General features: G+C 42.0%; 1 protein-coding gene across 2 annotated transcripts in view; it reads left to right on the top strand.

Annotated features, from left to right (window-relative positions):
* Positions 1-13395, top strand: part of PAK1 (p21 (RAC1) activated kinase 1) — a 123550-nt gene that overhangs the window by 47335 nt on the left and 62820 nt on the right. For both annotated transcript variants that reach the window (XM_006149976.2, XM_006149975.3), the window contains exon 2: positions 2169-2379. In XM_006149976.2, coding sequence (XP_006150038.1) covers positions 2190-2379 — 190 coding nt within the window. In that variant the 5' untranslated portion in view covers positions 2169-2189. The remainder of the gene's footprint in view (positions 1-2168; positions 2380-13395) is intronic.

Genomic DNA, 13395 nt, shown 5'->3' with positions numbered 1-13395 from the left:
GTTGAGCTGTGTCTAGGTGGTGGCGTTGAGCTGTGTCTAGGTGGTGGCGTTGAGCTGTGTCTAGGTGGTGGCGTTGAGCCTGTGTTTAGGTGTTGTGTTGAGCTGTGTCTAGGTGGTGGCCTTGAGCTGTGTCTAGGTGTGATGTTGAGCTGTATCTAGGTGATGGCGTTGAGCTGTGTTTAGGTGTAGTGTTGAGCTGTGTCTAGGTGGTGGTGTTTAGTTTGTAAGGCAGATTGATATCAGATTGTAAAGGACCTTGAATTTCATCTATACCCCTTAAAGGCAAGGTATATGTCCCTGTGCAAATTTCAATTAAAATATTTATTGAGTCTACTGTGAGTTAGATACTGTACAAGGCACTATTAGATTGCAAAGATTACAGAATTGGGCCCAGCATTTGTAGAACATTCTGGCTCATGAGGAAGACATACTGTAAACAACTACAGCAAGGTAAAATAAATGTAATAACCTAGAAATATAACCATAACCATGGCCGCATGGAGGAAGGGACACTTAACTTCTTAGAGGTGAGAACATTTCCGCGTTAACTTCAGAGGAGTAACAGTTGAACTAAGCCTTAAGGATGAATGAGTTCTCTGTTTTGAGGACGGAACAATTGGCCTTCTAGGCAGGGGGACTGGCATGTGCAAAGGAATGAACATGTGAAAGCTCTGGTATATCTGAAGAGGCTGGTGAGGTTGGGTGGCTGGAGTGCAAAGGGGGTCAGAGCTGGCGATGGTGGTGGTAAATGAGGCTGGTGGGTGGTCTAGGTCAGATAGTGGAGGTCCTCACAGTGGGCCTGTGATAAAAACCTTAGCTTTTATTCTTGGATGTCAGTGAAGGGTTTTCAAAGTAGAGAAGTGTTTTGAAATCATTGATGGCCTCTGGAGAAAGGATTAGGGGAAAAGCTGGATTCGGAGGAATCAGGTCTTCATTTATTTAAAAAAATGTTAAAAAGACTTGCAGATTTTGTGCACAGCACTTTCAGTAATTGGTGTCTGAAGCAGTAGTTTTCAACTCTGGCTGGCCCTTGAATCACTAATTTAAAAAATACTGTATTTTGGCCCTAATCCAGCCATGCTACATCAAAGTTTATGGGAGCAAACCAGGGCATCTTTGTTTCTAAAAAGCTCTTGGTGATTATTATGCTGGCTTTTTGAAGCCATCGGTTTCTAAAGCACCGTTGTGTTTGACTCCAGGGAGCTTTTATTTTAAACAGTCATGGCTAAAGATACACTTTGTACTTGGTGTGGAAGGATACTGGGAAATTTGATTAACTCTACATCTGTCTTTTATCATGGACACTTGTTTCAAGGTGATAACACCTGTCCTCATTAATACTATTGGAAGATTGTGATAGGAATTTTTTTTACCCTTTATAAAATTATTTTATTTCTTCTATTTCCCAGAAACGTTGAAAATGGTCAGTAAATTTAACACCATATAGGACAGGATGGTTACTGCATCGACCACATATTTAGAACAAGGTGTAGTATTAGGAGGAAAGAATACCAGAGCAATGATACAGTGCCGAGGTCAGCTAACGTTCTCTGTAACAGGCCTGGTAGTAAGTGCTTTCGGTCTGTGGGCACGCAGCCTCTGGTAAAACGACTCAGCTCTGCCAGGGTCACACGACAGGAGACGTAGTGTATAAACAAATGGCTATGGCTCTGTTCCATCAGACTGTTTGCAAACACAGCAGCCTTGCCGATCCTTGATATAAAATGTCCCAGAGAGGGAAAGTGTGATTTGCTTAAGGTTAGAGGTTGTCAGGAACTCACCATGTGGGATGCCATTTCATTTAACCTGTGCACATGTGAATACGTGGAACCCAAGAGCTTACAGAATTTTTCTAAAGCTAGCAAGGAGTACTGGTATTCACACTTACTTTCTGCTAGGCCAAACTTCTGCTTCCCAACAGCATCATGGTGGTTTTTTGTGCTCTCTAAAGTCTCAGGTATGGGAATGCAGAGAAAAGCAAGATCCTTGTGTTTTTGGCAGTGCTTGGCACGGAATAGACATTTGTATCAATGAGTACTATTGCCTAAATAGGCTGGCAATATTCATTGTGTGCAGTGGAAGGGCTTGAGCTGGGAGTCTTAAAAAGTTTTAAACTGATTTTCTTTTGTTCAAAAATAATGGAGTTATGTTCTTCCTTTTGGTTCTAGTAACTGCTGCTGCTGGTGACAATGTCAAATAACGGCCTAGACATTCAAGACAAACCCCCAGCCCCTCCAATGAGAAACACCAGCACTATGATTGGAGCTGGCAGCAAAGATGCTGGAGCCCTAAACCACGGTTCCAAACCTCTGCCTCCAAACCCAGAGGAGAAGAAGAAAAAGGACCGATTTTACCGATCCATCTTACCAGGAGATAAAAGTATAGTATTTCATTTTTCTCTCATTATTTGCATGCTTAAAAATTTTTTTGTTTTTGATAATCTGCTTAAAAGATCTGACCATCCTTGAGTTTTCTTTAATATCTCCTTTTTTTTTTCTTGTTAAATATTCCCTTGTCTTTCCTTCCTAAAGTGGTTTTAACTAAATGGAAAAGAGAGCCATTTTTGTACTCTATTAATAATGTCTCGGTAAAATTCTAAAAACAGGAATTATGTTCTTTCCAGATTTTGGACAATTCAAAGCCATTTATTTACTTACTTTTTTGTGTTCTTAAATGGTCCCATACCCACATTTGGAGATTAAATACCACTTAAAATAGGAAGTCTCATTTTCCTTTTGATTGATAAATCTTTTTTTAAAAAAAGAATTAATTATTATTATTATATTTTTTCACATGAGTTTTTGCCAGAGAGAGACAGAGAGAGAGTGAATGAGAAAGCAAGCCACCAGGTCTGGGATTCGAACTGTGGTCGGCCATGTAGAAGTTTCAGTGCTTTAACCCCCACACCACCTGCTGGTCCTGGATTGATAAATCTTTTAGAAGAATAATCAGGATTTTAATGGCACATCTGAAAAAGTCACTGAGATCGTTAGGGACATGGTAGTGAAATAGTTTTGCATGTCCATGTGAATTTCACTTGACCCCAAGAGTGTTAAGTGGCTGTTTGGACTGGAGTGAAGTTCTGTTGTGCTTCCAGGGTCCTGTTCTTGAGACATGCTGAAGACATTACTTTCTGCCTGTAAATAGTTATCATGAGCTTCTGACTCAATGGGGCTGGTTCACCACTTACCTGCATGTGACCTTAGGCATGTCACTTCACTCTTTGACTTTTAATTTGCTATCTTTAAAACTGAGATACTGACTCACAGGATTATTGTGAAGATTACATGCCATTTTCCTGATCCTGCGCTTTCACACAGAAGGTTTCATGTTAGTTCTCTTTATTTTGTACTCCTTTGTTGGTACAGACAATGGGAGACACAGCTAGTGTCTACATGGTAAAATCAGAACTGGGGTTCCGAAACAGTCGGACCAATGTAACAAGCACAATGGAGGAAAATATCTCATGTTGTAGAAAAAGAAAACTTCGTGACTACAGATCAGGGAGGTAGTAGATAATATCATTAACCAAGTAGGGAATGCAGGAAGACGGAGCAAATTAGGGGGTGGTGCTTGGACAGCAGGAAGATGATGAGTTCATTGAACAGTGTGCTTGAAAAATACGTTCTTGTAGTATGTAGCTGTAGTTTGTTCATTTAAATGAAATTTCCGATATCTGTTGCATGACAGTACCAAAAATAATTTATTCATTCATGTAGGCAGATGTGTGTGCTGTTACTTTGGGGTTATGAATAATGTGTCAAGGACATTCTTGTGGATGCCTTTTCATGCATGTACAAGTGTGTTTCTGATGGTTATCAACCCAGAATGGAATTACTGCACTGTATGTGTGAGTATACTAAAACTTGGTAGATACCATCAAACTATTATTCAGAGTAGTTCTCCCAGGCTATGCATCCTTGTTAATACTGGTATTTTCAGTTAAAAATTTTTTTAGCCATTTTAATGGGTATGTAGTGTTATTTAATATTTATTTCAATTTGCATATTCATGACTAATAAGTTGAAATATTATTTCATGTTTAAGAGCACTATTTTTGCATTTATATGTTCTTTTGTATAGTAACAGTTCATGTTCTTTTTCCTTTTCTCTTACTGGGTTTTCCTGACTGACTATTCTTTTTTTGTAAATTTTTATTGTAATTTCTTGTTTACATTGTGTCAGGTTGTTGGAAAAGTCATGATGAATTTTTGCATATAAAAACAGGAAAAGATGGGACCAGCAGTTAGCGTAATGGCTATGTTGCTGGACTCCCATGTGGTCGACCACGGTTCAAGTCCCGGACCCAGTGGCTTAAACTCACGCCAGGTGCGTGTGCGTGCATGCCCAAGATCCCGAGAGGAGAATGGAGGAGAAGAGATTGCGGCATGGCCACCCCCCCGGGGAGTTATTTCTTCCTATCTCTCTGTCTCTCTGGCAAGCACATGTACCCTATAGCAAAAATAAAAAAATTAAAAAATTAAAAAAACCCTCTCCAATGAAAGAAAGAAAGAAAGAAAAAAAAAAAACGGAAAAGATCCATCATGACCGTTCTGACAACCCAATATATCTTTGTAGCCATCTGCCAGCCCCTCTAAGTAAACTTTTAATGCTTTCATCCAAAATATGAGAGAGTCAGAACAGAGGAAGTACAGTTTCATTTTGCTTTGAAATTCTATAATTACATAAATGAGATATTACAAAGATGTAGTTGTGTCAGGCTAATCCTTATAGGTGAAAATAAACTAGACCATCATAAAGTGATTTAATCAGTGGTGGCGCTCTAGACCCAGGATTCTTCTAGAAATCTTAGTTGAGTGACCCTAGGCCCTATCTGTTCTAAAAATAAATCTCACTGTCCCAGGATCAAAGCTGCATCTCTGTAGGTTGAAAGCACAGAAATAAAACAGCATTGTAAGAAGTTCTTGCAGAGTAATCCAGTAACCTTGCTTTCATCGCCTAGTTACAGGTTTTCTATATATGCCCTGAGCACATAGGACCCTTGAGGGGTGTAATCAAAGCACACATCAGAATGAAGTAGACTGAGGTTTTTTCCCCTTTTGTTTGAAACCTTTGTTCAGCCAACAGCTACTCAGTCCGAAGGGTTCTCAGCAGTGTTGGCAGTCTTCGAAGTGGTACGCCCTTTACCCTTCATGTAGCATGTGAGAATTTCTCCCAGCCGAGTAGATGAATGGTCTAGAACAGGACTTAGAGAACCTGCCTTGAGTCTTGTCCTTGACATTCATTACCTCTGGTTTGTTTATTTATTTAAAACATTTTTAATTCCAACATCCTCTTCTGTGAAGTGGGAACAATCATGGCTCCATCCAGCCTGTATTATTTGTAATCTTGTTATTTGACATAGTGGATGTACAGGCATTTTCTAGCTAAAATACAACACAGGTACGAGGTTGGTTCACTTTTTTTTTTTTTTTTTTTGGGAGAGATTTTCACTGTAGGGCGCGTGCGCTCGCCAGACAGACAGAGAGAGACATAGAGACAGAAAGCGAGAAATCACCCCCCAGGGGGGATGGTCACGCCGCAATCCCTTCTCCTCTCGGGATCTTGGGCACGCACGCACACGCGCCCGGCGTGAGTTTCAAGCCATCGGGTCCGGGACACGAACTGCGGTCGACCACGTGGGAGTCCAGCGACATAGCCATTACGCTAACTGCTGGTTCCCGAGGTTGGTTCACTTTTAAAATGGAAACCCCAGCTCTTGTTTTAGCCGATACCCACCACAACCCATGTTCTGTCGGGCCCGCTGAAGCTTAGAGAAGTAGACAGCTTATAGTCTCACAGGTGGGAAGTGGCAGGCATGAGGTGGCAATGTCTTCCTGAAGTGTCTGTCCATCATAACACACTGTCTCTGCTAGTGTTCGCAACTCGGATTACACGTCGGACTCATTCAAGGTGCTTTCGAACCCTGCAAAAGCGAGTCCCACCCAGAGTCAGATTTTCTGCCCGGTCGTTTTGGGCCTCTGAGGAGTTTTGAGAGATGAGACTGAAGAGTGCCCTGTGGTCTGCAGTAGTGGTTGGGTTCTGAGCTGGCAGCAAGGAGGATGCCTGTGGGCATTACCTAATGCTGACCTCCAGCATGGCTGAGTGTGTCAGAGATGTAGACGCTTCTGGAAGGAGCAGCTGTAATTGAGGGCCTGGACTAGGTGGTGCTGAGTGCAGAATTCCATGTGGGGAAGCCTGGTTCCTGTGGTTATGATGTGGAGCCTTTGGTTTATGCTGAGGGGTTTTGCAGCATTTAGTTTGGAATCTTTTTTCTGGCAGCATTTTCACAACTGAAGTGGAATCGTCTGAGCTTGGGAAGAGTTTAGCAATGTTAATTTTAACATTGGACTGCTTCAGTGTTTCTCTCTCCAAGTTTGGAAGGTTTTACTGCCTTGAGCTCAGATTAGTTCAGCTGAGCCACTGAGAGGTGCTGCTTAAAAATAATGTAAAAATAAATAAATAAGGCCAGTGATTTGTGTTAACAGGTTCTGGTGACCCATGGGATTTTGCAGTGAAAATATCACTACACGTTGTCAGAAAGCCACATGGGCTAGACAAAGATAGGGTTGAAGTCAGAATGGTTGAGGTGGCAAGCTTCTTTTCCCACTTCACTTCCTGAAGCTCAAGATCTCGTTACATGAAATCAGGGTCTCTCCCTTTCCTGTCCTCAGTCACAGTTTCTCTGTCTTAATGAGAGGGTTGAGAAATCGTATGCTGACAGTTCCTTATATGTGATAACTCATGTTGGTAAAGATCTTCAGTTTACAAAGCACTTATTATTTTTTTAACTTAGTTGGTCTTCAAGATAGTAGTAATGATAATTTAAAAATAGTAATTGTAAATATAAATAGGAATAACACCATAGCAATAACAATGTAATTGTAATAATAATAACCTACGTATTTATGAATGCTACCAGGTACCTCAGGTTGTATTAGGAGCTTTGATGTTTGTAACGTGTGCCTGTCCTTTTGGACAGATAACTATGTCACTTTATAGATAGTAAACTGGGGTTCACGGTGCCTGAATAACTTGTCCATACTGACTGACTTGCCAGGGTTCGTAGTGACCAAGTAACTGGCCCAAGTTCATCTAGCTAGGGACTCGCAGAGCTGGGATTGGACCTCTGTCTTCTGATTCCAAGGCCTCTCCTCTGTATCAGTGACTTGCCCAAGGTCACTTGCTTCATGGTTGAGTTCACAAAATCTGAATTTGAACTGATGTCTCTTGTTTTTTAGACTGTGCTCTTTATTTATTTATTTTTGTCATAGAGCATGTGTGCTTACTAGAGAGAGACAAAGTGAGACAATGGGAGGGAAGTGAGAAATCAGCCCCTAGGGGAGATGGCCACATCACAATCCCTTCTCCTCCATTCTCCTGGAATTTTGGGTATGCACACACATTCACCTGGTGTTGATTTCCAAGCCACCGGATCCAGGACTAGAACTGCGGTCAGTCATGTGGGAGTCCGATGCCTTAACCACTATGCCACTTGCTAGTCCTGCTCTTTCATTCTTTTAAGCCACCGGAAATCATATACTGTTAAAGTCTCCTGGGCTAGAGGTATTCAGACTGGTGCTTTCAGGAGAACTGATGGCGCTGGTTCTTTGAATTTATTTTAAAACATACTTGCATTTAATAGCATTCATTCTTCCACTCACATACTAGGCAATCTGGGGAGGACATAGTGCATTTGAGCACTGGAGGTTGTCACCACTGCCCATTCCTGACTGTGACCCTTGATAAGTTGCACACACTCCCTTTCTTAGCCTCAGTTATCTTCCTTGGGTGTGTGGTAATGTTTATCTCATAGGGTTGCAGGGAGGATTATAAGACTGAAGATGTGAAAAGTGTGTAAACTGCACTCTTGCCAAAAGTGTTTTTTGTTTGTTTGTTTGTTTTTTGGTTTCTTATTGCTTTTGTAGTCTTTATTTTCGGGTAGAGTTTCTGATGAACACTTTACAGTTATGAGAGTCACAAAATAATAGCTCTCAGGAGTTTTCCTCCAAGACGGGACTAAAGAATGGCCCTAAATATAGACCAAGCTAATGGAAAGGGCCAGATTAAATAATTCTGTGTACTGAGACTAAGCAAACCCAAGGACAGGTTTTCTAAGAAGTTCTTCAGAATTCTCTGTATTGTTGGGATCAGCAGATGGCTTAATGGTTATGTTGCTGAATTTCCACATAGTCCACTGCTGTTCAAATCCTGGACCTGGCAGCTCAGAACTCACGTTGGGTACATGTGTGTGCATGCCCAGGATTCTAAGAGGACAATGGAGGAGAAGGGATTGTGATGTGGCCATTCCCCCAGGGGTGATTTTTTGCTTTCTGTCTCTCACTCTCTCCAGTGAGTGCATGTACCCTGTAGCAAAAATCTTTCTCTCTCCAAAAAAAAAAAAAAAAAAAAAAGGAATTTTCTGTATTGTCAAAAATCAGGATCTAAACTCTGGATAAAGGAGTCTGGGACAAAAACTATATTTGAGACTGAAGTTGAAAAAGAAAGCACAGTCTCTTAAAACTACAGATCTTAGGTGTGGCTCATTTCTGTCCTGCTCTTAGCCTTTTCCCATGTCCCCTCCCTTTCTTTCTTCCCCTCCTCCATCTGTGTTGTCCTCATTCACGTATCACTCAACAAAGGTTGAAATCATTGGTGTATAGGATACGCTAGGAGTTACGCTTGCTGACTAAGTATTGGGTTGCCAGAAAAGTCATGATGCATTTTTGCATAGAAAACAGAAAAAATGTGTCATGACTCGTCTGACAACCTAATATATGTTCCAGGTTTTCTAAGGAAGAAATGCTTATAAATAGGCTTGATTTCAGTTGTAATGTTCCCACTTTTTTAAAAAAGGATTATTTTTTCATTTAATTCCATTTGTTATTATGAATTTATTTATTGTATTTTGACTAGACAGGGACAGAGAGAGAGAAAGGGAAAGCGAGAAAGCAAGCCACCACGTCTGGGACTCGAACCGTGGCCCACCATGTGGGGTATCCAGTGCCTGTAACCCCTACGCCACCTGCTGGCCTCCTGTTTCCACTTCTTGTTGTGACCTCAGACACCTCACTGAACTTCTCTGGCTTCAGTTTCTTTCTCACCATAAAATGAATGAAGCTGGACTAAATGCGCCGTAAGATGCCTTGTATCTCAGGAGCTGTGATTCTTTTAGGTTCTTCACTGAATTTTAAGTCTTTATATAGAAAATTAAACACTTCACATGTACCCTCTGGGAACCAAAAGTTAAGTTAAATGCTTCAGCGGTGTGCAGTCAGTTATCACAGTGACCACACCTGCGAGACTGCTATCCTGACCAAGAAATAGGGTCTTACCAGCACCCCAAACTCCCTACATTTTCCCTTCTGGGCACTAATCTCTCTCCTTCTCAAAGATAAACACTGTAAGTGAGTTTGCTCTTTATGAACCTGACATACATAGAATCATGCAATGTGTATACTTTTGGTTTTGCCTTCAGTTGATCAACATTGTTCATACGATTTATCCATGTTTTTGCCTACAACTGTAATTTTTCTTGCTGTGTAATATTCTTTTGTTATTATAAATTCTCTTCTATTATACCGTTGATGAACTTTTATTTTCTTTAATTGCTGAGGGGCACAGGTACACGCATGTGTGCGAGAGAGAGAGAAAACATCTTAATGAGGCATGCTCATGCCAGTCTTTTCCCTCCATCCCTCCTTCCTGCCAGGATTTGTGTGTGTGCACATGCCACCCACTGCCAGGATGTGAACCGCTTGGCTTCATGGAGTCCAGCTCCCTTAACTACTGAGCTACAGGACCAGCTCAGTGGGCATCAGTTTGATTTGAGTAGTAGACTATTATAAGTAATGTTTTCTTTTTTCTATTTTTTTTAAAGTAATCATTGTTTCTTTTTTTTTTTGTAGAGATTTTTGCTATAGGGTGCGTGTGCTCGCCAGAAAGACAGAGAAATAGAAAGTGAGAAATCACCCCCTGGAGGGATGGCCATGCTGCAATCCCCTCTCCTTCATTTTCCTTTCGGGATCTTGGGCACGCATGTACACGTGCCTGGCACGAGTTTAAGCCACCAGGTCCGGGACTTGAACCGCGGTCGACTACATGGGAGTTCAGCGACATAGCCATCACGCCAACTGCTGGTCCTGATAAGTAATGTTTTCTTATGATGATGATGATTATATAGTTCTCTCTCTTTTTTTTTTTTCTTAACTTCATTCATGAGAATGAGCAAGAGAGAGGGTAAAAAAGACAAGTCCCTCAGCAGTCTCATGCTTAGATTGCCCCCAGCCCACTCAGCCCATCAGGATCATGGACTTATGCAGCCAGTGTGTAGGTCAGAGAACCAAACTTGCGTATAGATCCAGCATTGCTTGAACGGTGTGTTACCCCTGCACCGAGCTGGTCCAACTTGAGCATGTCTTGGTACAGGTGTTCATTCATTTCTGTTGATTTACACTGCTGAGTCATGGATGTCTCATGTTAACCTTTGGTAGATAAGGCCAAAAACTCCAAGTAATTGTTTAAAGTTACGCTTCCACTAACAGTCCCTAAGAGTTCCAGTTATTCCACTTTGTGAACACTTAGGGTTGTCAGCCTTTAATTTTAGTCATGTATAGTGTGATATAATTCCCGGTGGGATCTGCAACATGGGGCCTGCCATGTAGGAGCTGCCACACAAGGTCTGCCATGTGGGATCTGATTGTAGGATCTGGCAACTGGTGTCTGCCACATGGGATATGCCATACAGGGGGTGCCGTGCTGGCTGTGCCACATGGCTGTGCCACATTGGCTGTGCCTTGTGGTATTTACCATGGGGGTATACTACATAGGTTCTGCCATATGGAGTCTTGCACATCAGGTGTGCCACGTGGGATGTGCCTTCCATGTTGGCTATGCCACATGTGATCTGTCACATGGAGTCTGCCACACAGGGCCTGCTGCGTGGGGTCTGCCACACAGGGTATTCCATGCAGGGTCCGCCATGTGGGATGTCAGTGTAGGATCCACTGTACAGGGTCTGCCACACGGGGTCTGATTTCTTTGTCTCTCTGGTGAGCACACACACCTTATAGCAAAAATCTCTCTTGAAAAAAAAAAAAAACCAGAATAAGTAAATGTTTAAATGCTCTCACATAGCTCGAAAACGTGCCCAGGAACTCCCACCACCCTACCGCACAGCTAGGGTTAGTTGAAGTGCCAGTCTCCAGCCTTCATGTGTTCTGTGTTCTGCCTTTTCTGCACCCAGAGAGATTTGTCTGTGTCGCTTATAGAGAACCGGCAATGGCCACTACCACCTGTATGTACACACACACACACACACACACACACAGAGTTCTCTACAGACTCTGCCTTTAACAGGCAAAGGACAAGCTAAGACTTAGTGCTCGGAGCAACTTTTTCCTGTGTTAATTGGATATCCTTTTTGTTAAGTGCCTTTAAAAGTGTATCTTGTTGACTGGTAGTTTTTGTCTAGATATAGGCCTTATGTTAGTTACACATGTTGCAAATATCTGTTTATGCTTTTAGTGCTGTCTTTGATCGGTTCTTTGTATAGTGCCCAACAGAATTTTAAGGTCTTCTTTCTAACTATTTCTGTTCTTTAAAAAAAGTCTTTACCTACTCTTAAAGCATGAAATTTTTATCTCATTTGAATTTTCCTCGTTCACGTAGCTGAGCGTATTATCTGTAATTCGAGATAGTGTCATTTCTTTGCACACTTGCTCTCTTTTAATTGCCAGAGGGTGCATTGACTTGCTGGAGAGGGAGAGAATGAGAGAGAAAGCATTCCCGATGGACCTGGTCATGCTGCAGCCCTTTTCCTTCCACTCCTCCTTCCCGTCAAGATTTTGGGCGTGTATGCACACGTGTCCGGTGTGGTTTTTCAGCTGCTGGAGCTGGGAATTGAACTGCAGTTGACATGTGGGATCTGACTCCCCAAACCACTGCACTGTAGGGCCAGCCCCATTTCTTCCTTTTTTTTTTCTTTTTAGAGAGAGATTTTTTTAGCTGTAGGGCGCATGCACCTGCTGGAGAGAGCCAGAAAGTGAGAAATAACCCCCCAGGGGGTATGTCCATGCCGTAGTCCCTTCTGCCCCGCCTTCCTCTTGGGATTTTGGACACACACACACACACACACACACACACACACACACACATGCCCAGCGTGAGTTTTAAACCACTGGGTCTGAGATTTGAACTGTAGTTGATTATGTGGGAGTCCAGCAATATAATTGTTAGCCATCTGCTGGTGCCTATTTCTACCTATTTAATCTTTCTCTTTTTACTGCTTTTCCTGATCTAATTGCACTTGCTAATACCTTCAGTATTGTGAGGACTACAAGTGGTAATGGGAAACACCCTTATGTTTTTTTTATCTCAGAGGAAAAACTTTCAACATGTCATAATTAATTATGATATTTACTCTAGAGATTTTGGTAATTGGCTTTTATTAGGTTAAATAAATTCTCTTATAATTCTAATTGGCTAAAAGTTTTTAATCACAACTGGAATCACATTTCAGCAAGTACTTTTTCTGCATTAGTTGAATTTATTTATATTCTTTAAATATAGTGAATTACATTTACTTTTTAAAAATTAAGATATAATTCACATTCCATATAGTTCACCATCCTTCCCCAGCCTTAGCCAGCCCAGATCATATGAACACATGCCTGGCACACAGAGGGAGGCCCTGGGACTCGAACCAGGGATCCTCCCATGTGAGTCCAGTTGAGTTACTGCTGTGCTCCTATCTGGCCCTGTTTTACTTTTTGACAGTGATGAGTAATGCTGCTGTGAACAGTCACATACAGTTATTTTGTAGACATAGCATCCATCAGGTTCCTCCAGACTTACTCTTCTAATCCAAATAAAGAACTTGCTACAGCAGCAGTGTCCCGTGGATGTGGGATCACTGAGACTTGGGTTTGCTGTTTTCTCTAGCGTGTCTGCCTCCATCCCAGGCCCACTCACTGCCTGGAAGAGTGAATGTGGTTGACTTGCTGGGCGGGAGAAGCAGGAGGAAGGTCATGGTTACCCTCTCTGGCCTTCGTGTACTCTCCTTCTCTCTAGAACGCCGTTCGCATCTCTGCCCGGCGGCCTCGTACTCTTCCTTCCTGCTTTATTGCAGATACTGTCTTCTCCAGAAGGACGATTCCTTACTTACCTTCCCCTGTACTCAGAGTGTTGATCATTGTTCTAGTTTGCAGATTGAGGACTTGAAATTCAGAGAAAGGACTTTCCCAGGGTCAAACAGTGGGTTAAATAATGGCAAAGATAATACTGAATCCTTCTGATGCCTAGCCTAGGAGTCTTTGCACTGACAGAAATTTCTTTTGTTTTTTTTTTGAGAGTTTTTTTTTTTTTAATTTTTTTTATAGGGCGTGTTGGCGCGCC

This window comes from Tupaia chinensis, unplaced genomic scaffold (assembly GCF_000334495.1).
Source record: "Tupaia chinensis unplaced genomic scaffold, TupChi_1.0 Scaffold000274_1, whole genome shotgun sequence".
In the NCBI taxonomy this organism is placed as follows: domain Eukaryota; kingdom Metazoa; phylum Chordata; class Mammalia; order Scandentia; family Tupaiidae; genus Tupaia; species Tupaia belangeri.
The sequence above is the reverse complement of the archived record's forward strand: the minus strand, read 5'-3'. Positions and strand labels throughout refer to the sequence as shown.